This window comes from Brachyhypopomus gauderio, unplaced genomic scaffold (assembly GCF_052324685.1).
Source record: "Brachyhypopomus gauderio isolate BG-103 unplaced genomic scaffold, BGAUD_0.2 sc98, whole genome shotgun sequence".
Lineage (NCBI taxonomy): Eukaryota > Metazoa > Chordata > Actinopteri > Gymnotiformes > Hypopomidae > Brachyhypopomus > Brachyhypopomus gauderio.
Window position 1 is genome coordinate 3074 of NW_027506919.1, and position 22815 is coordinate 25888.

At 47.7% G+C, this 22815-nt stretch overlaps 1 protein-coding gene across 1 annotated transcript; it reads left to right on the forward strand.

Annotated features, from left to right (window-relative positions):
• The first annotated feature begins 7223 nt into the window (after window positions 1-7223).
• LOC143496643 (E3 SUMO-protein ligase ZBED1-like) lies at window positions 7224-22496 on the forward strand. Its single transcript, XM_076992826.1, has 4 exons — window positions 7224-8632; window positions 9286-9953; window positions 13758-14049; window positions 21958-22496. Exons 1-4 carry the CDS (start codon window positions 7807-7809, stop codon window positions 22494-22496), a joined length of 2325 nt encoding a protein of 774 aa, XP_076848941.1. The 5' UTR covers window positions 7224-7806.
• Window positions 22497-22815: the final 319 nt, after the last annotated feature.

The following is a 22815-nucleotide window of genomic DNA, read 5'->3' on the forward strand; positions in this document are numbered from 1 at the left end:
CACACACACACACACACACACACACACACTTACCCATCCACCCACACACAAACCCAACACACACACACACACAATCACAAACCCAGCAAACACACACACCCATCCACCCACTTACACACACGCACGCACACACACACACACCTACACACACAGACACCCATCCACCCACCTACACACACACACACACACACACACACACACACACACACACACCTACACACACACCCCTACACACACACACCCCTACACACACACCTTTTCAAGTCTCTTGGACCATTTCCACACCTCTTAATTAAGATCAACCACATGGGCTTATACACACAAGTGCATACATGTCAACACACATGCGCACAAACATACTTAAACAACACACAAGCATGTGCTTTCCCCTCATACACTCACATGTGTGTGTGTTTGTGTGTGTGTGTGTGTGTGTGTGTGTGTGGGGGGGGGTGAACAGCTGTTCTCTTTCTCAGTACCTGCAGTCCACTTAATGATGAGACCACACACACACACACACACACAGTATTACTCACAAAGGCAGACCCTTTACCATATGCAAATTGTGTTGTGTGGATCATGATGTTGTGTGTTATGCTGATATCACGACTCTAGGTGCTGACCACACAAGAACACCCCCCCTTATATCAGACCACTCCCCCTTATGCCAGACCACTCCCCCTTATATCAGACCACTCCCCCTTACGCCAGACCACTCCCCTTCACCTTCACCCACTCACAGTGCTGAGACTGGCCACTGGCTCTTTGCAATCACCCTGAACCAATGAAAGAGGAGACAATTTAGAGAGAAACACAGACCAAGTGTAAATAACTGAAATTCTTGGCATAATAAACTTGAATGTCATATTTAATGTACAATAATTCAGGAAAACTCAAATGAATCAAACGGGCTTACTGAGAAGAGGGTGTGGTCTAATACTCGAATGAGCCTGTATGATTGACAGGCTGCAGTCACAGACTTGGAGGGCACTAGCCTACATCACAGATCACAGTGGAGAACAGGCAGGCGGTGGAGGGACACGTCAGCGGGCACGGGTCTGACTCTCGGGGGCTCACACACGGGCAGGGTGGCTTACCCCTCGCCCCACGCTACGTACAAATGACAGCGTGAAGGTCACGTAAAGGTCACGTGAGCTCCATCCCCGGTTTTACACGTGGGGAGAACTGCTGGTGACACAGAGCTGGTCAGTTACGGATCTTTGGACGTGTATTCGTAGGACAGACGCACGCATACACTGACTAGAAGAGCAGGATTAACCTAATTAGAATGAAAACAGATTTAGGCTCCCCGGGGCTTTAAGTGAGAGTTAGTCAGTGAGTTAATGAATGAGAGAGAGAGAGAGAGAGAGAGAGAGAGAGAGAGAGAGAGACAGAACACTACCCACAGCACTCATCACAGCAGGTCTGCCTCCCTTGCTCTAGCTCCAAACTCAAGAACCCTTCACGTGTCCCCGGGGCTCTGCGTGAAGTTTCCATAAACACTCCTCGTCCCCACTCACGGCCGTCCCAAACCCGGCCATCTGACAAAAGTGCACGTTCACCGATTCTCCCTCGTGCAAGCGTTCTCACCACGGTCAGCAACCCCGCGTTCAAGGCCGCTCCAGCCATCATTAAGTAGCACAGGCCATACGATCAGCACAGCGTAAAATACCCATAAGCCCTCTGGCCATAATTCTAGTGACATCTGTTTTGGCTTCAAACCTGATGGCCTCACTTAAAACAACACTGGGAGACTGCAAATTACATTTCATTTCTCTCCATAAAAAAAGCACTTTAATGCTGACCAACGTTTAAATTTCATCATGAGTATCAAATAATAAGTCTAGTCTTCAGTTTTTCAGTCTAGGGCTGTTTGATACATCAAAAAGAATACATCTCAATATTTTAAATTCATGAATGATTTGCAATTACAATTTTTACATAATGAAAGTACAGATTTTAGATGAGCAAAAATCCTAATTTCTACATTCAGGCAAGTGAACATTTATATATATATATATATATATATATATATATATATATATATATATATATATATATATATATATATATATATATATATATATATACATTTTTCATACATGTTAAAACATTCATTTGAATTAAACTAAAAATCACACAGCACTGTGTCAGTCAGGATAAAGAAACTAAATCCTGGATTGGGCCAGGACTGAGGAGAACTCTCACACTGACACAGACACCGCACTCACACACCGACACCACGCTCACACACCGACACCACACTCACACACCGACACCACGCTCACACACCGACACCACGCTCACACAGACACAGACACACCGCTCACACACAGACACACCGCTCACACACAGACACACCGCTCACACACAGACACACCGCTCACACACAGACACCGCTCACACACAGACACCACGCTCACACACCGACACCACGCTCACACAGACACCACGCTCACACAGACACCACGCTCACACAGACACCACGCTCACACAGACACCACGCTCACACAGACACCGACACCACGCTCACACAGACACCAACACCACGCTCACACAGACACCGACACCACGCTCACACAGACACCGACACCACGCTCACACACAGACACCTCTCACACCGACACCGCTCACACACCGACACCGCTCACACACCGACACCGCTCACACACCGACACAGACACGGTCAGGCGTGACGCAGGAGGACGGGAGTGACGCAGGAGGACGGGAGTGACGCAGGAGGGCGCATGTGACGCAGGAGGGCGCATGTGACGCAGGAGGGCGCGTGTGACGCAGGAGGGCGCGTGTGACGCAGGAGGAAGGGAGTGACGCAGGAGGAAGGGAGTGACGCAGGAGGACGGGAGTGACGCAGGAGGACGGGAGTGATGCAGGAGGACGGGAGTGACGCAGGAGGACGGGAGTGATGCAGGAGGGCGCGTGTGACGCAGGAGGACGGGAGTGACGCAGGAGGGCGCGTGTGACGCAGGAGGACGGGAGTGACGCAGGAGGGCGCGTGTGACGCAGGAGGACGGGAGTGACGCAGGAGGACGGGAGTGACGCAGGAGGACGGGAGTGACGCAGGAGGGCGCGTGTGACGCAGGAGGACGGGAGTGACGCAGGAGGACGGGAGTGACGCAGGAGGGCGCGTGTGACGCAGGAGGACGGGAGTGACGCAGGAGGACGGGAGTGACGCAGGAGGACGGGAGTGACGCAGGAGGGCGCGTGTGACACAGGAGGGCACGTGTGACGCAGGAGGACGGGAGTGACGCAGGAGGAAGGGAGTGACGCAGGAGGGCGCGTGTGACGCAGGAGGAAGGGAGTGACGCAGGAGGACGGGAGTGACGCAGGAGGACGGGAGTGACGCAGGAGGGCGCGTGTGACGCAGGAGGGCGCGTGTGACGCAGGAGGACGGGAGTGACGCAGGAGGGCGCGTGTGACGCAGGAGGACGGGAGTGACGCAAGAGGACGGGAGTGACGCAGGAGGGCGCGTGTGACGCAGGAGGACGGGAGTGACGCAGGAGGACGGGAGTGACGCAGGAGGGCGCGTGTGACGCAGGAGGGCACGTGTGATGCAGGAGGGCACGTGTGACGCAGGAGGGCACGTGTGACGCAGGAGGGCACGTGTGACGCAGGAGGACGGGAGTGCCGTGGGAGGACGCTTGTGACGGAGACCTCAGCCTCAGCCTCTGGAAGAATACACCACTATAACGATATCTGGCATGAGAGACGTGTGCCATTGTGAATGGTGCCACCCTGACAGTCTCTGCACTGACTGTAGCCCACAAGGGAATCACACACCTGGAGACTGTAAGTGGATGTGAATGCATCACTGTGTGTGTGTGTGTGTGTGTGTGTGTGTGTGTGTGTGTGTGTGTGTGTGTGTATTCATCACTGATCTAGATGTGATGAAAGCGGATTGGTATTTTGTTGTTATGAGCACTTGGCTGAATCATCAATCTATAAACTCCTGGAGCACGCAGCACTGCCTCCACACACACACACACACGCAGCACTGCCTCCACACACACACACACACGCAGCACTGCCTCCACACACACACACACACGCAGCACTGCCTCCACACACACACACACACAGCACTGCCTCCGGGCCTGTGAGTGTGTGAGAGTGAACCAGCGTAGCTCCTCCACACACACACGCCGCATCACGCCAGCACGGGGAGTCCCGTCTCCGCACCACCCCGGGGAGTCCCGTCTCCGCACCACCCCGGCCGCACGCCAGGGCTTCAGCAGAACCAGAGGCACTCCAGGCTGAGCTGGACCAGCACTGATGATGCTTCATCAGCCGAGTAGCGTCACTGACCAATGACACGGCGTAATGTCATCAACATCTGTTTTAACCACGCAGTGGACCCCATGCACACTGTCAGCACCGGAGCGTGTGTGTGTGTGTGTGTTCAGCCCTCAGACGTGCCACACACCTGCTGCCGTTCACACCCCCTCTCCCTTGACAACCGTTTCCGACCACAAACCACGGTGGAGGCGACGACCTCGGATGTGGCTTCGCTGCGCCACACACACACACACACACACACACACACACACACACACACACACACACACACACACACACACACACACACACACACACACCATCCCCAACAACACCACTCCTACAGCAGGAACCCAGCAATGCTCAGCAAACCCCTGTGCTAAACACCGCACTAATTCCACTAATTGGATTGGTCATCAAAAGATCATGCAAAAATGTTTTTGTCCCGTCTAACATTAGAAATGCAGGACTGTCCCGCAGTGTCCTGGACAGTTTGTGCTGTGGATGCAACCGGCTGATGGTGGAGCAGCTCCACGCCCACCCCACCCCACACCACCTCCACCCCACACCACCCCACACCACCCCACACCACCTCCACCCCACACCACCCCACCCCACCACCACCTCCACCCCACACCACCTCCACCTCCACCCCACACCACCTCCACCTCCACCCCACACCACCTCCACCTCCACACCACACCACCTCCACACCACACCACCTCCACCCCACACCACCTCCACCCCACACCACCTCCACCCCACACCACCTCCACCCCACACCACACCACACCACCTCCACCCCACACCACCTCCACCCCACACCACACCACCTCCACCCCACACCACACCACCTCCACCCCACACCACCTCCACCCCACACCACACCACCTCCACCCCACACCACACCACCTCCACCCCACACCACACCACCTCCACCCCACACCACCTCCACCCCACACCACCCCACACCACCTCCACCCCACACCACCTCCACCCCACACCACACCACCTCCACACCCAGCACAACAAGCACACACACAGCCAAAGCTGGCCAAAGATTCATTATCTTCCTGTGCAGCTTTCATTATTTTTTTTATGTGAAAATTTGGCTGCCGTAAAGTGTGTGTGTGTGTGTGTGTGTGTGTGTGTTGCTTAGATTTTACAGTAACTGTGTTACCAGGCTAAAAAAATAGTGTTGATTACACTACATCTCCTTGCACTTCTCTCCCTCTCTCTCTCTCTCTCATCCTCATTTACTCTCCTCACCCCCCTCTCTCTCTCTCTCTCTCTCATCCTCATTTACTCTCCTCACCCCTCTCTCTCTCTCTCTCATCCTCATTTACTCTCCTCACCCCTCTCTCTCTCTCTCTCTCTCTCTCATCCTCATTTACTCTCCTCACCCCCCTCTCTCTCTATCTCTCTCTCTCTCTCTCTCTCATCCTCATTTACTCTCCTCACCCCCCCCCCTCTCTCTCTCTCCCTCTCTCTCTCTCATCCTCATTTACTCTCCTCACCCCCCCCCCTCTCTCTCTCTCCCTCTCTCTCTCTCATCCTCATTTACTCTCCTCACCCCCCCCCCTCTCTCTCTCTCTCTCTCTCTCATCCTCATTTACTCTCCTCACCCCTCTCTCTCTCTCTCTCATCCTCATTTACTCTCCTCACCCCCCCCCTCTCTCTCTCTCTCTCTCTCTCTCTCTCATCCTCATTTACTCTCCTCACCCCCCCCTCTCTCTCTCATCCTCATTTACTCTCCTCACCCCCCTCTCTCTCTCTCTCTCTCTCTCTCTCATCCTCATTTACTCTCCTCACCCCCCCCCTCTCTCTCTCTCTCTCATCCTCTCCAGTTCTCTCTCATTGTTGTTTCTCTTGTTCTTCCGTGTTCTCCTTCATTCCTCAGTCTCTGTTCCATTCATTACATAATCCTCTCTAGAGCTGTCTCTCTCTCTCACACACACACACACACACACACACACACACACACACACACACACACACACACACACACACACACACAGCTGATATAACCCTCTTCAGCTGTCTCTCACAAAGACTCACACACAGGTGACATGTGCACCCACGCACGCACGCACACACACAGGTGATGTGCACGCATGCTCACACAGACACAGGTGACATGTGTGTGCGCACACACACACACACACACACACACACACACACACACACCCTCCCCCATGTCTCTCTCTGTTAGTCACTCTAAAGTGAAAATTGAATCCCCCCCCATTTCAACAAGATTAACCACCATGCCAGAACAGCCCAGTGTGTGTGTGTGTGTGTGTGTGTGTGTGTGTGAGAGAGAGAGAGACAAAACAACACACCTCCTCCCGCCTTCTCTCTTTTCCATCAGGTTAATGATTGGGGAGGAGAAAAACCCATTACATGATGAATATGCTTTTGTAGAAGTAATACATATGAGAGAGTGGACACACACATGCGCACACACACACACACACACACACACACACACACACACACACACGTGTGCCAGCATGTGTGAGAAATCAAAGTGACAAAAGAGCAGAGGTCGTCAAGTCAGACGTGTGTGTGTAAGAGATGTTACAAATCATCACAGGACAGCAGTCATCCAGCCACTTTTGTATGATTGCAGTTCAGTTCAGAATCAGAAATAAGACTCGAAGACTGGAATTTGAGTTTATTTTGTGCATTTAACAAGTTTCCCAAAGGTTTCTACTGTGATCTGGTATTCCCTGTGATGTGAGTAGGTGAACTTCCACACACACTGAACAGACTCGCTCAACAGAAACGCTATTTAAAGCATCGTAACCTCAGTGCAAATCTTGTGTCAATAATAGGGCTGCACGATAGATCGTTTCCGCATCGTCATCGCGATGTACGCATGCACGATAGTCACATCGCAGGACGTGCAATGTTATTTAAAGCAATGTAACCGAGTTTTTGCGCATTTTGAAAATACGCATGAAAAAAGCTGGATGGAAAAAGTCCAAAATTCGAAAAAAGCCCCAAATATCGCAAAAAGATTTTTACGCTAGGAGGAGGTGGAAAAGTTAGACTATTGCATCGCCAAAATTCGGAAAAACTGGATGGAAAAGGGGTTTTCGCATAAACGATGACGTATCATGCCTCAAGTCATGTGGTTCTGTACATGATCGCGATGTAAAGATGGCAAATGCATACAAAAACAGTTCTGGAGAGAGCAAAAATTGAATTTAACTTCTCCATGTATAGAAAAGAAAAAGAAAAAAATGTTTCAAAACCTCAACGTGCAAAAATGCGTAACTGCCAGATGGACGTAAAACCACTATTGTTTGGCGTCCTCTCACGTGATCTAAAGTTTATTCGCATAACTGTAATGAATGGAAACAAGGCTTAATTCGCATTTTTTCTGCCGAAACTTGGAAATTGCGCATTATTTTTTCGAATGGTTTGGATAGAAACCCGGCTACAGTGACGCATCCAGTCATTCTTATCAGTCAACACCTGAAGCGGCCCCTCCCCCACTTCGCGTTCAAAATGAGTGGAGAGCAGAGGGAAAATACAGAAAGAGAGGATTTAATTGCAAAAAGGAAATCAACGTCAGATATATGGAACTATTTTGGCTACAGAAAGGATGACGTTGACCAAAAACAGTGTCTTTGTCGACAATGCCTTGCAGTTGTTGCCACAACACGAGGCAACACGACTAATTTGTTTGATCATTTGAAACGCCACCACAAAGCTCTGCATGACCAGTGCAAAGCCAGATCTGGATGCTATCCAAAACAGAAAACTGTTTTAGATGCATTTGCTAGTGTCACACCATATGAGAGAGGTTCCAAGCGACAGAGAGAAATCACTGATGCAATAACTTTTCACCTCGCGAAAGATATGGTACCAATGAACACAGTTACCAAAGAGGGATTTAAAAAAATGATCCGGACCCTTGATAAGCGGTACGAGTTACCATCACGCACATATTTTTCTCAAGTTGGCATCCCACAGATGTACGAGAAGTGCAAGGCACAAGTTGAAGCGGAGCTGTCGCAAGTGTATTATTATGCAACTACAACAGACATGTGGTCCAGCCGGACAACGGACCCATATATAAGTCTGACCGTCCACTTCATTACTGAGGATTTCCAACTGAAAAGCCGCTGTTTGCAAACGACATTTTTCCCGGAGGACCATACAAGTGAGAACATCGCAACGGGGATGAGAGAAGCAGTGGCTGCTTGGAGCCTTGATGAGGGACGTCAAGTCTGCATTACAACAGACAACGCAGCCAATATGGTCAAGGCAGCCGCCCTGAACAAGTGGACCAGGCTGCAGTGCTTTGGACACAGACTGCATCTTGCTGTTGGTAAGTCATGAATATGTTAAGGTATAAAACATTATATAACATGCAAGGCTGAACTGTGGCTAAAATATTTGGTTGTTCTTAACTTAACTCCTCAACTACCGACATCAACACTTTTTTATGTTTGCCACCACAACGTTTTGTGTAATAACGGTTAAACTTAATATTAGCGAAGTTAGCCAACCTACTAACGAACGCTAAACTGGCCGTTTATGGCTGTCTCAGATACAGACTGTGGGTGTCAAAGTAATAGGATAAATGTCTCCATTCATAGGTGATTCATAAGGTTAGGTCACCTTACATTTAAGTGTTGACAATCTAAGAAGTTCTACACCAACATTTAACTGATGGTAAATGAACATGTAACATACATACATGTATACTTACATTCAGTGAACATGCATACAGTAACAGTTGCTTGTCGTTATAGGGGCACATTTAAAAACTGTAGGGCACATTACTAATAAAGTTCATGAGGCATATTCTTTGAAAATGAATATGTAGCTGTTTTAAAATGTAAAAAAGTATGCAGAAAATATGTTGTCTTAATTTAATGAGCTGTAAAACATGTTGAGCATTTTATTGTGCATATTATTATTATTATTTTGGTTCAAAGCCAAGAATTACTTAGTATGTTGTGCTGTCTTTTCCCCTAGAAAATGCAGTCAAAAATGAAGAACGCATCAACCGTGCTACAGGTGTCTGCAAGAAGCTGGTGTGTCACTTTTCTCACAGCTGGAAGGCCAGAGTTGCTCTTGAAAAAGCTCAGAAGGAACTGAATCTACCATCACATTCCCTCATATCAGAGTGCCAAACAAGATGGGGTTCTAGACAAATGATGATGAGCAGGATACTAGAGCAGCAGAAGGCTTTAACACTGGTCCTGTCTGCAGAAAAGAAGGTACGGCATCTAATTCCAACCTGGCAAGACATAGACGTCCTGGAATCTGTAAGTAAGACTCTGGGCCCTCTTCTGGACTTCACGGATGCCCTTTCAGGCGAAGACTATGTAAGTGTGTCGTATGTGAAGCCAGTTCTTCATCTCTTTAACACTTCAATTCTGCAAAGGCAAGAGGAAGACACAGACCTGACAAAGAAGCTGAAGAGTGAGATTTTGGACTACCTCAACGAGAAATATGAAGATGAAGCTACTCAGGAGCTGCTAAATATGGCATCTTCTTTGGACCCTTGGTTCAAGATGGAGTTCATCAGTGCAGACAACAAGCCCAAAGTCAAGGCCAGACTGACATCAGAGATGCTGGAATGTCAGGAGACTTCAAGCTCCAGCACTGAAGTGGAGCCCAAAGTTGCTGACACATCCCAGGCAAAAAAGCCAAGAAGTCCTTGGGAAGTTTCTTTAAACAGAGCGGAACTGCTGCAATGGGTGATTCTTCTCTGACTCTTAAGGATGCTGTGGATGCAGAGTTAAACAACTACCTGCTTACACCTTCAGTTGACAAAGAAGAGGATCCACTTGCATGGTGGAAAACACACAAAGTGAGCTTTCCACGTCTTGCGAAACTTGCACGCAAGTATCTTTGTATTCCTGCTACAAGCTCTCCCTCAGAGAGGCTTTTTAGTGCAAGTGGAAACATCATCACTTGCCAGCGTTCTTGTCTCAAGCCTGCAATGGTGGATAGACTGGTATTTTTATCCAAAAACCTCTAAGCTTATTTGAGCAGTGCAGCTCCAGATGTTTAGTTATTAGATTTTACTGTATGCAACAGTTGAGTTTCATTTAAATTAAGAGATTTATTTTATACATTAGAAGGGTTGATGGTGTTCAAAAGGTTAACCTTATCTTTGTTTAGACACAATCACCAGCAGTTGTTTTACTTTGGCACTGAAAACGTTATTTTAAAACCTTTAGTTTGTGATTCAAAGGTGCCATGTGGATATTATTATAACTTTATTTAAATTTATATTATTTTATATCAGCATGACATTTATTTTAAAATGTATGTATACCACTCAGGGAAATGTTGTATAGCTGCTATTTTGTTTACAACTTGAAAATAACTTCATTGTTAAATAAAAGGTTCATTCATGTTAATTCCCTATTGAAGCTTGAAGCTTGATTTAATGCTGTTTCAAATGAACACAGCGATGTAGAAGTCTGTAATCTTCTACTGTATTCCTTCTATAATATATCACTCATATATGAGCCACTTACTTAGGATAAGAATTTCTTAGTAATAAACATACATTGTCTCATTTACCTTTTCTCATTTGTTGGGTCATTTACTTCAATTTTTGGTCAGCTCTGGTGAAAAGCTGCATTGTTTAATATCGCAATATATATCGCAGAAAACCGAAATATCGCAATGTCAGATTTTTCCAATATCGTGCAGCCCTAGTCAATAATTTCTCAAACTCACACACTGCAGGTTGGAAGGAGCTGAACCTCGCACACTTATGAGCATCTTGGCCACCTTACACACACAGGCAAGCACTCGCATGTACACAAGCACACTAGAGATGGGCGGTGTGAAGATCATTCTGTATACCGCGATATTTGAAAACGATAGCGGTAACTTAAAAGATAGTGACGGGATTTTTAAAAATTTATTCTAAAAAAAATTTTTTTTTTAGAATTAAAAATTCTAAAAAAATTTCTGTCTGTCTTGTAAACTAACAACACATTCAGGGTGTTCACAAGGGGGCGGGCCTTACTGAGATTTAGAGGCACCTGATTGGTGAGCTTTGCCCGCTTGTTCTAGGAGGAGCGTTACAGCTGCACTGTGGCAGAACTGCGGTACCAGCAAACCTCACGGGACCAGTGGGCCAATCACAGCCAACGACGGAAATGCCTCGAAAACACGCATGCAGATCTAAAAGTGAAGGACCCTTAATCGTTTCACAAATACTAGAACCAAACGGTAACAGGCGCTTACGCTAAATGTACACACAAGGGAGAGTGCGTGATGGAAGACGTGTACATTTGTGGTTACAAGAAATCTTGCTAACGAAATGGTTTTTCAACACGGTTTTGATATTTGATTGCCAGTTTGAGCTACCTGGAAGGAAATATTTTTTAAAAATGGCAATTCAAGACCCAAGTAACAAATTCCAACAAGAAGTACAACACACAGTGCTGCAGACAGCTATTCACGAGTAGCAGACGTGTGCTGATCACAGGACATAGGTCATCACACGTGGTCATCACAGGACATACATCACTGACCATACACTTCACCCGATGGGAGAACTACAGTCTAAACGTCTTGAAAGAGCGTGTGAAGGTCACACAGCTGCCAACACTGAGGTGATGTACTATGACAATGGCAGCTGGTGGAGAATACGCTGTCAGCGCTAACTGTAGATAATACAGCTAACACTGTAGCCACTACGCACTCACTGTGGATACACGTGGATCCAACCCCCCACCCCATCCTAACCCCCCCACCCCATACTAACCCTGGAGACCAGATTATTTGAATACGGTATGACAAAAGGCAGTACCTCCCAACCCTAATAAACACACACACACACACACACACACACACACACACACACACACACACACACGCACACACACACACACACACACACACACACACACACACACACAAAAGCACACACAAGTGCAGACACACACACACACACAAAAGCACACACACACACACAATGTACATGCCAACATGCACAAACACAGAAAGAGCCAGAGGGAGTGTGAGACAGAGAGAGAGAGAGAGAGAGAGAGAGAGAGAGAGAGAGTGCACATGTGTAGGATTTTGCTACTGAGCACCTTGTAGAATTGATTGAATAATGAGTGAATAATTGTGTATTATCTATGACTCTGGGTAAATAAAACCTGTAAAAAAAAACTCTGTTACTTTCACTATGAGCACTTTTGCAGTGTCGCGGTGAGGGTCGAACACACACACACACACACACACACACACACACACACACACACACACACACACACGCGCGCGCGTGCGCGTGATACAACAGAACAGGCCAGATGTTACAACCTGCCAACAAGCCAGGACAACAATACAAGCCATAAACAAATGGAAAACGGCTGTGTGTCCCCAGCTAAGATACATACACTATAAGGGAACGAGTTAGCAAGGGTGTGTATGTGTGTGTGTGCACGCACATGAGCAAGAGAAAGAGAGAAATAGACTAAGAAAGAGAAAGACACAGACCGACCAAGGTTGGAGAGGGAGGGAGGGAGACAGACAGACAGAGAGACAGGGGGGGAAGGTGTTGTGGAGGGAGAGAGACAGACAGGCCGTAGGGTACTCTCGTCCTCTCTGTAACTGCCTGGTTCTCAGGATGACCCGAACCCTGTTTGTGCTGTGTGATTCAATGACTACACGAGTGGACTACACGACCGTCTACAATCTGATGAGCTCCTCGAACCTGTCGGGAGAGACTGCAGATTCCCACGTTCGGATGCCCACTGATCTTTAAATGATCTTACCTGTCAGCGATTAGTTGAAATCATACTACAACCTACACGGTGTCTGACCTACAAACGGACTCAAAACCACCAAACCGGTGTGTAAGACGCGATTTGTGGTCGATCTTACAGTTACTGCAGCTTTATAAGCAGTTAATAGAGTCGGTCTTAGCCAGTTCCCCATTAAACACACTCAGCATTAGTGCAAACTTAATACGAAATTACGTTGGCGTCTAATTTCATTGCACGTTAGACCTCATGGTGAGCTGGAGAGAAATAAATCTAGTTATTATTAAATGCATTTCCTCCCTGCACGCGCGCACGGGCGACCAGGGAGAAGACGACATGGCGACTGAATCATTCTGCTTGAGTGTGTTCTATAAACGAGAGAGCGGAGCGGGTGAAGTGGCGGCTCCCCCGCGGACAGCAGGTGCGGGACCGGACACGCCGCGCACCCTCGGCATCTCTGCGGCAGCCCGGTGCGCCGCGCGGCCCCTCCCGCGCGCTCGGAACCGGGGGACACACGGCGACTGAGCGCGCGCGCGTCCCTCCTGCGCGAGAGTGCGTCCCGTGGAGCACGAGGACGGGGAGAGACGAGGAGATTTAAATAAAAGCGCCGCTGTATGAATTTAACACACACACACACACACACACAACACACACCGGAACCGAGCGCGTTTGGACCGTGCCGCAGATGTTGGGGCTACTCACATGTAGGCGGGCGACAGCGGGGAGGAGCGGGACGTTTTGAGCACGGCCACCGGGAACTTCCAGCTGACCGGGGAGCCGCTCTTCCATTTCAGAGGCATGTTTACCGTCAGCAGCTCCGGGCTACAGCGACGCGCGATCCCGGGGACAGGCGAGCGGCCAGGGCGTCCATCACATCCGGACCGGGGCGCGGAGAACGAGGCGAGGGACACGGGAGCGCCGAGCTCGGCCAGCGGCGACGGAGGAGGAGGGAGAGGAGGAGGAGGAAGAGGCGAACGGCTCGCAGGCGGCTTGCGTGTCGGTTAGCAGCTGGAGCTAAACGTTAACCAGCGCGAACGATCGCCGACTTCAGAGAGAGCGAGGTGGGGCGACCCGGTTTTAGCAGTCACCCAAAGCGCAGGGCAGCTCCTGGAAGCGATGATGATGATGATGACGATGATGAAAGGAGAGATGAGGGGAGGAAGACGCGGGTGGAGACGAGGGGGGACATCCACACCGAGCAGGCGGTGCCGAGATGGAGGATAGTGCCACCTTGACTGAAGGAAAGCCGACTGCAGTGGCGAGCTGTTATACGGAGGTTTGGAGAGGAGGGGGAGGGAGAAGAGAGAGAGAGAGAGAGAGAGAGAGAGAGAGAGAGAGAGAGAGGGAGAGAGAGAGAGGGGAGAGCCAGAGAGAGAGGGGAGAGGGAGGGAGAGAGAGAGAGAGAGAGAGAGAGAGAGAGGGAGAGAGAGAGAGAGGGGAGAGCCAGAGAGAGAGGGGAGAGGGAGGGAGAGAGAGAGAAAGCCAGAGAGAGAGAGTGAGGAGAGAGAGAGAGGGAGAGCCAGAGAGTGAGGAGAGAGAGAGAGAGAGAGAGAGAGCGCACAATGGTGTAGATGCTGGTTTTGAATGCAGCTAAGAATGCGGAGAAAAGTACAAACGTTTGCTGGATAAACACTCACGATCACTTGACGCGACTAAAACCAATTAGGAATTAGCGAATAAAATAAACGTATCTGCTGTGCTGTCCAACACATCAGGGCGAGTCACTAAACTCCTTATGATGATTATTGTGATCAGCTCAATCGTAAAGAGTTCTCCCATCAACTCCGACACACTCGTCTTCTTGGATTCATGGCTGGTGCGGTCCCTGTTCCTCCAGAAGAGGAGGTGAAGTCACACCGGGAGCAGGACTCATTCCCACGATTAGGTCCGCCACCGTGACACGGGCCGACGGCTGCTTCCCGCGTGCACACGCACGGGTTAACGCTGCACGCCTTCGCGCGAGCCGATTTGGGAAGCCCATCGGTCAGATTTACCCGCTGCGCCCTCACGGAATTGAGAGATTATTATAACTCGTGTCAGAATGTCACAAAGGATTTTTAAAAACTTCACACACACGAAACGGAGCTTCAAGGCAAAAGCAGAGACACGCATAACCCACGCAGATACACACACACACACACGTATAGACGACACGATGTAAGAAGGGAAAAAAGAGCAGAGAGAGAGAGAGAGAGAGAGGGAGGGAGGGAGGGGGGAGCGCGACAGTGAAAGCGAGAGAGATCTGGTGATTAAAGAAGGATTCCTGCTCCATTCTGAAGGTACCGTCTCCTACTCAGCACTGGATCCAGATGAGGCCAGATGAACCAATGAATGTATTAACCAACACAGAGGTGTATGTGGTGCAGGGGCGTAACCAGGTGGGCAAATCCCATCTAACAGAGCGGAGGCAGTCGTACTACAGCCACAGGCAGCGGAGACGTGAGCTGCTGATGTATTTATGGCAGTATGTACTCTTTGTGTGTGTGATCTATTTAGAGTCAGGTCCTTATAAGAGTCTAAGGGAGTACCTATTACATCCACTGGATACAGGTGAATATAGAGCTTAAACTCTCTACTGGACATACAAGGCACTGAGAGCGGTCAGACACACACACGCGTGCGCACGCACACACACCCAGCCCATTCCCGTTTTAATTAAGTGCTAAATGTGTAGTGTGGGAGAGGTGCGTGTCTATTCATAGGACTCTATTATTAGAGGTGAATAAGACACACTGCTTGGAGGACGGAAGCACCAGCAGGAAGAAGAGGTGTTCTGTCTGGTGTGTGAGGGTTTCTGTCTGGTGTGTGGGTGCTCTGTCTGGTGTGTGAGGGTTTCTGTCTGGTGTGTGAGGGTTTCTGTCTGGTGTGTGGGTGCTCTGTCTGGTGTGTGAAGGTTTCTGTCTGGTGTGTGAGGGTTTCTGTCTGGTGTGTGGGTGCTCTGTCTGGTGTGTGAGGGTTTCTGTCTGGTGTGTGAGGGTTTCTGTCTGGTGTGTGAGGGTTTCTGTCTGGTGTGTGAGGGTTTCTGTCTGGTGTGTGAGGGTTTCTGTCTGGTGTGTGGGGGTGCTCCGTCTGGTGTGTGAGGGTTTCTGTCTGGTGTGTGAGGGTTTCTGTCTGGTGTGTGAGGGTTTCTGTCTGGTGTGTGCGGGTTTCTGTCTGGTGTGTGGGGGTTTGAATGAACCTGAACCTTAGCACCAAGGATCCAATATCGCGTGCGCCTGAACACTGACAACCACGTTTAAGGGTTATACCAATATATAGTTACATATATCATTTCATGCTATTTCCCAGCTCGCTCTTATCAAAGGTAAGATGACGGGAGACGTATCACTGTCGTCCAGATTCTGGATTTCAGGAGACATCTGGTCAAGGGCCCAGGAAAGTTCTCCCTGTGCTCCAACACTCTCCACGGCCCCTCGCGAGGCATTCGAATAAAACACTGAGGACAATCAGATGGGTGCAGACAGCAGTGTCCCTGAGGGCGTCCCCCTGCGTCCGCTCCTCCGTCCCGCACCTCCGTCCTGCACCTCAGTCCTGCACATCAGTCCTGCACCTCCGTCCTGCACCTCCGTCCTGCACCTCCGTCCTGCACCTCCGTCCTGCACCTCAGTCCTGCTCTCATCTCACCTGATTCAACTTAACTCATTAACAAGCTCCTGGTGGGTTTCAAACGTGGGTGTTGGAGTGGGCGATAACGCTGAACTGTGTCGTACACGTCGACAGATGGAAGACGGACCATTTGCTGACAAACTCTGTGAACCAAAGGCAGGACGGTGGACTACCCACATACACAGGACAAAAGAGAGAAGGAAAGACACTGGTATGAACAGAACTGAAGAGTGTGGCTGTGGGCGTGGCCGTGGCTGTGGGCGTGGCCTGTACTCCACCAGCACTGGGTGTAAACACAAGTCAGCATCTCCACTCTTATCTCCCCCAGCTGTATTGCACAGGCAACTCACACAAGAAAGAGGCAAAGGATTCAAGATGGGTGTTTGAAAAAATATTTTTTAACGGTCTAGCCCTTCAAAGGTGTGTACGTGGACATACACATGCACAGACAGACAGACACACACACAATGTTGGATGACTTATCTTGCAGAGTATTTTTGGCAGAGCTCAAATAAAATCCACAAGTAATAGACATTTATCATTTTCAAAGCAAATTCTGCAGCCAGGACTGGCTGAGGTAAAAGAGAGAGAGAAAGAGCGAGTGAGAGGCAACAGCAGAGAGAGAAAGAGTGAGAGAACAGCAGAGAATGAGTGAACAGCAGAGAGTGAGAGAACAGCAGAGTGAGAAAAGGAACAGCAGAGAGAGAGAGAGAGAGAGAGAGAGAGAAAGTGAGTGAGCCAGCAAGTGAGAGTGAGAACATGAGTGATAAAGAATGAGAGTGTGGAAATGTGAACTGGAGAGATTAACAGAGAATGCAAGACAGGGAGTGTGTTGTAGAATAGAGTGTGAGGTAAAGAGTGAGAAGGGGTGAGAGCGCAGGTGTGAGCAAACGTTCTCAACCCATTTTTTTCAGACGTAAAAAAAAAACAGTGTTCTCACTAGAACAGGCGAGCGTCCTCAAGAAGTAAGCAAGTCACCTTTGATTTGGGGAAAAGTTCACATTTGTTGGGATTATAATAAAGCAAGGCCCCAGGTGCTGTTCTCGCTTCCTGCCCCTGACAACAGCCCTGTCCTCCCCAAGAGATAACAGCTAAGCTTCTAACCAAACCACCTCCCCCACACACACAAAAAAAAGTTATCGAGAAATGGAAGAAAAAGAAATATGTGAACTCTAAAGCAGTGTAATCAGTGTTCACCTCCGTCTATTTGACACTGATCTAGGAACAGAACTGTACAAGGTCTTGCAATTAATCGGCATTAAACCCAAAAAAGTGGCTGATGGTGGTTCAGTTACCTTTCTCTTACTCTCTCTTTCTCTCTCTGTCTACTCCATCACCCTCTCTCCAGCTCTCCTTGCCCCTGCTCGCTCTCTCTCTCTCTCTCTCTCTCTCTTTCTCTTCCTCCATCTCCCTCTCTCTTGGCTGCTGGCACTGCGAATACAAACAAGCGTGCCACAGATGGATACCAGTATTAAACAGCTTTCAGAGAAAAGCGACCCACCAGCACTTTACTTTGCTACTTTGTATGTGAGCGAGTGAGAGAATGAGGGAGAGAGAGAGAGAGTGAGAGAGAGACCAACATCCACATCTATCCCTCAGGCATGTTCTCTATTCTGCTTTAGCTTTCTGTCGCCGTCTCAGTTAGATGCACACAATACAGTACGGTAAGAATTGCTTAGCAACCCAACACGTACAGGTTTAGCACACAACCACCAAAGCCTTGTCACGACAATAACGATGTGGACAGTGACAGCAACAGCCAGCGTGCGCGCGCACACACACACACACACACACACACACACACACACACACACACACACACACACACACACACACACACACACACACACACACACACACACACACACACAGGGATTTAAACATGCGTTTAAGTAATCTGAACAATGGCTAGAGGCTTTGTGCGTGGTACTCAAAAAGAGAGAGAGGGAGAGGAAAGGAGGAGTGAAAATGAGAGAATGATCTAAAAGAAGAAAGAACAGCTGAAACAACAGCAAACCAACAGAGGACACACACACACACACACACACTCACAGTCCATCGCAGACAGCACATTACCATTTGTCTGTGTGTGTGTGTACTCTCTGTAGACCTCTGGGAGAAAGAGTTTACTGACCATTAAGATAAATCCACTCACATAGAACATTCTAGAAGGCATTCAGAAAGGCTGCCTAATGCACAGATATAAATAATCCAAGACAAACACACACACACACACACCCCTTCGAGGGTCTGAGTCACCACTACAAACACACACACACACCCCAGTACCATACACAAGCACACTGTTCCCACTCAAGTGCATCTCAAGACACTGTAAATGATAAACAATTTCTCTATTTCATCCGGGCCGTGTTCAAAGAAGCACCTTTATTGTGCCTCACGATAATCCCAGGGAGTGAAGTTCTCCCTCCGAACACTAAAGCAGGCCTCACGCCTCAGAGTGGCGTTCTGTCCACGGGCCGCCCCGGCGAGCTGAGGTCAACGCCCGCGCCTCTCTCCCCGGCTGGACGCAGACGCGCAGAGCGACTCCGCTCCACCCGGAGACAGTCAGACCCGGCTGTGGGGACCGGCACCGATAGCAGCTCCGCACTGTTCTCCATGTTTTCAGAGTGTCACTGCACAGTCAGTCAGTCAGTCTCCAGACGAATCATAATGCAGCACTGGCCCCGCAGACGGGAGAGAGGGCGAGAGAGGGAGCCAGGGACAGAGGGCTGAAGACAGCCATGGAGAAGTCTGCCTTCCAACAGTAGCGCAACACCTTGAGTTTTCAATATTAACAACCTATAAAGTAAAACGTCACTGGTGGTGCTTTATAAATGGTGAACAGACAGAGAGACTCAAACTAATTCACTAAGTTCATGTAGACTTTAAAACAGTTAAGTGAAGAGTGCAGATTCCTTTTTGTGTGGGTGTGTGTATGGTGTGTGTGTGTGTGGGGGGGGTGTCTGTATGGTGTGTGTGTGTGTGTGTGTATTGGGTTTGTAGACTAGCTTATGAGCACTTAATGTCCTCACTTAATGGCTGTTTACTGCTTTGAGGGTGTATTATACATCTCTATGGGTTAATCTGCACTTCCATAGAACACTCAAAGCTAACACAAACACTTACCTGTAGCAGAACTCTCGTTTTGTTATTAACCTAACAGTAGCAGAAGTCTCGTTTAGTTACTAACCTAACTGTAGTAGAACTCTCGTTTTGTTATTAACCTAACAGTAGCAGAAGTCTCGTTTTGTTACTAACCTAACTGTAGTAGAACTCTCGTTTTGTTATTAACCTAACAGTAGCAGAAGTCTCGTTTTGTTACTAACCTAACTGTAGTAGAACTCTCGTTTTGTTACTAACCTAACTGTAGTAGAACTCTCGTTTTGTTACTAACCTAACTGTAGTAGAACTCTCGTTTTGTTACTAACCTAACTGTAGTAGAACTCGCGTTTTGTTACTAACCTAACTGTAGTAGAACTCTCGTTTTGTTACTAACCTAACTGTAGTAGAACTCGCGTTTTGTTACTAACCTAACTGTAGTAGAACTCGCGTTTTGTTACTAACCTAACTGTAGTAGAACTCTCGTTTTGTTACTAACCTAACTGTAGTAGAACTCTTGTTTTGTTATTAACCTAACTGTAGTAGAACTCTCGTTTTGTTATTAACCTAACTGTAGTAGAACTCTCGTTTTGTTATTAATCTTAACTGTAGTAGAAGTGTCATTTTGTTGTTAACCTAACTAGCAGAAATCTTGTTTTGTTATTAACCTAACTAGCAGAAATCTTGTTTTGTTATTAACCTAACTGTAGTAGAAGTCTCCTTATGGTACACTGTAAAAGATAACACCATTGCTTAATCAAAAAACATTAGTAACCTTTACTTAATTCATAATAACCTAGTGATTTAACTCATATAATTTTAGTAAAGTCCTATTTTTTTATGAAACACCTCAGAAACTAAATACAGGTGAGTATACTCAACGCAAACCTTCAAGTTGCAGGATCCACGCATGCGCAGTGACATCAGCAAGTCAAACGTTTTTCAGCGGAGCGCAGCGGAGATTTAACGTACCGTTTAATGGGCATGTTTCACTTTTTAAGTAAACGTTATGTTAAAATGTGAGATGAGACTGCCATGTTAATGAACCAACCGATTAGCTTAACTGAGGCAATGTTTATTTCCAGTTTGGGTTATTAACCTGCCTGGCAGAAGTATTAGCAAAGTAACTTATGCTAACTGGGATTAGCAATTTTACGTTCAGAAATACGGATGGTCACCATTAAAGTATTAACAGTGTAGATATAATAATTTGAATGCACTTTAGATTCAAGTGTGTTTTTGGAAAGGATTCGCCGTGTTAACGTCTTAGTTATGTAGTTTAGCTGCTGAAGTTATTGTTGTTTAGTAGGGGGCGGGGCATTCATTTACCCAGAATGCCACTTGAGTTAATCTAAGGCACCGTTACCATGTCTAGTAGCTAGAATTTAGAGGTGAGTGAGGTTGTGCCTTATATAGGTGTTCGTAAGAGTTAAAAGTTTTTATCTCGTGCGATATTGATGCACTGCTTGTTTGAGCTGGTGTTATTATTGCTGCATTAAAAGAAGCAATTTTTCTTGCTTCTTCAAAAAATGTTGCACAATGCTTTGATAAAACCGGCATGTAACATTTTAATGCTGGTTTTATATCAGAAATTAATAAAAGAAATACTGTGGACTAACAGTTCTTAATTGTGCTTACTTTATTTTTCTAAGGCAATCGGTTTCCTAAATTTCCTAAACAGGACTTTTTTTTATAAAGTTACATAAACTTTGGTAATATAAGTAGCACCACTTATAAATGACAAGTTAGCGTTACTATGCTATTTAGTCTGTACAACTCAACTAAACTAAGTAAATACAACTGTTTGGTACATTTAAGTAGTAGTAGACATTAAGTAAACATAACTTGAAAATAACAGTTATATTTACTTAACTTTTTAAGTGCAACCGGTTTCCTCAATTTTTTAAGTAAGATCAACTTATCACATTTTACAGTGTATTAATCTAAATGTAGTAGAAGCCTCCTTTTGGTATTACCCTAACAGCAGTTGTTTTAGTTTGTGCAGTGACTGGTTAAGGCTGGAAGCATACAGTCAACATGTGGTCATAGGTCTGATACAGTAGTGCACTCATGCACTGGCATGCATGCAAGACAGAAATGCAGTCAGACAGCCAGTCAGACAAACAAAAAAGAACAGCAAGAGAAATATGACAGAACCAAAAGTAGAAAATCAGAGAGCTAATCAGTGAGAGACATCTAGAGGAAGACCAGAACAGTGAGGAACATCTAGAGGAAGACCTGAACAGTGAGGGACATCTAGAGGAAGACCAGAACAGTGAGGAACATTTAGAGGAAGACCTGAACAGTGAGGGACATTTAGAGGAAGACCTGAACAGTGAGGGACATCTAGAGGAAGACCAGAACAGTGAGGGACATCTAGAGGAAGACCAGAACAGTGAGGAACATTTAGAGGAAGACCAGAACAGTGAGGGACATTTAGAGGAAGACCTGAACAGTGGGGAACATTTAGAGGAAGACCAGAACACAGAGGAACATCTAGAGGAAGACCAGAACAGTGAGGAACATTTAGAGGAAGACCTGAACAGTGAGGGACATTTAGAGGAAGACCTGAACACAGAGGAACATTTAGAGGTAGACCTGAACAGTGAGGGACATTTAGAGGTAGACCTGAACACTGAGGGACATTTAGAGGTAGACCTGAATACTGGGGGACATTTAGAGGAAGACCAGAACACTGAGGAACATATATTGAAAGGCCAGAACAGTGAGGGACACTAAGAGGAAGACCAGAACAAGTAATCTCACACCATGTCTGGGAAAAGGGTGTGGTGAGTATGTGCATAGCCTGCTTGTGAATGAAACAGGAAGAGGAGAGTAGAGAAGGAGACGTACATTGCACAGTACCTGTCGTGCAGTCCCATGGACAGGGTGTCTCCTCGGTGCACAGGGTAGTCCATGCCCGCACGCTCAACCACAGGAGACCTCTGCAACAGGGCGGAACAGCTACTGAGCATGTGCGGAACTCACCAACCACAGGCCATTTACTGCTTTGAGGGTGTGTTATACATCTCTGTGGGCTAACCTTCGCTTCCATAGA

Excerpts from the sequence above, each read along its gene's own strand:
- LOC143496643 (XM_076992826.1), top strand. The coding sequence starts at position 7,807 with ATGAGTGGAGAGCAGAGGGAAAATACAGAAAGAGAGGATTTAATTGCA. Across the intron at positions 8,633-9,285 it reads CAGACTGCATCTTGCTGTTG|AAAATGCAGTCAAAAATGAA; the intron begins GTAAGTCATGAA and ends CTTTTCCCCTAG. Across the intron at positions 14,050-21,957 it reads CGCAGGCGGCTTGCGTGTCG|AGGAAGACCAGAACAGTGAG; the intron begins GTTAGCAGCTGG and ends AGAGACATCTAG.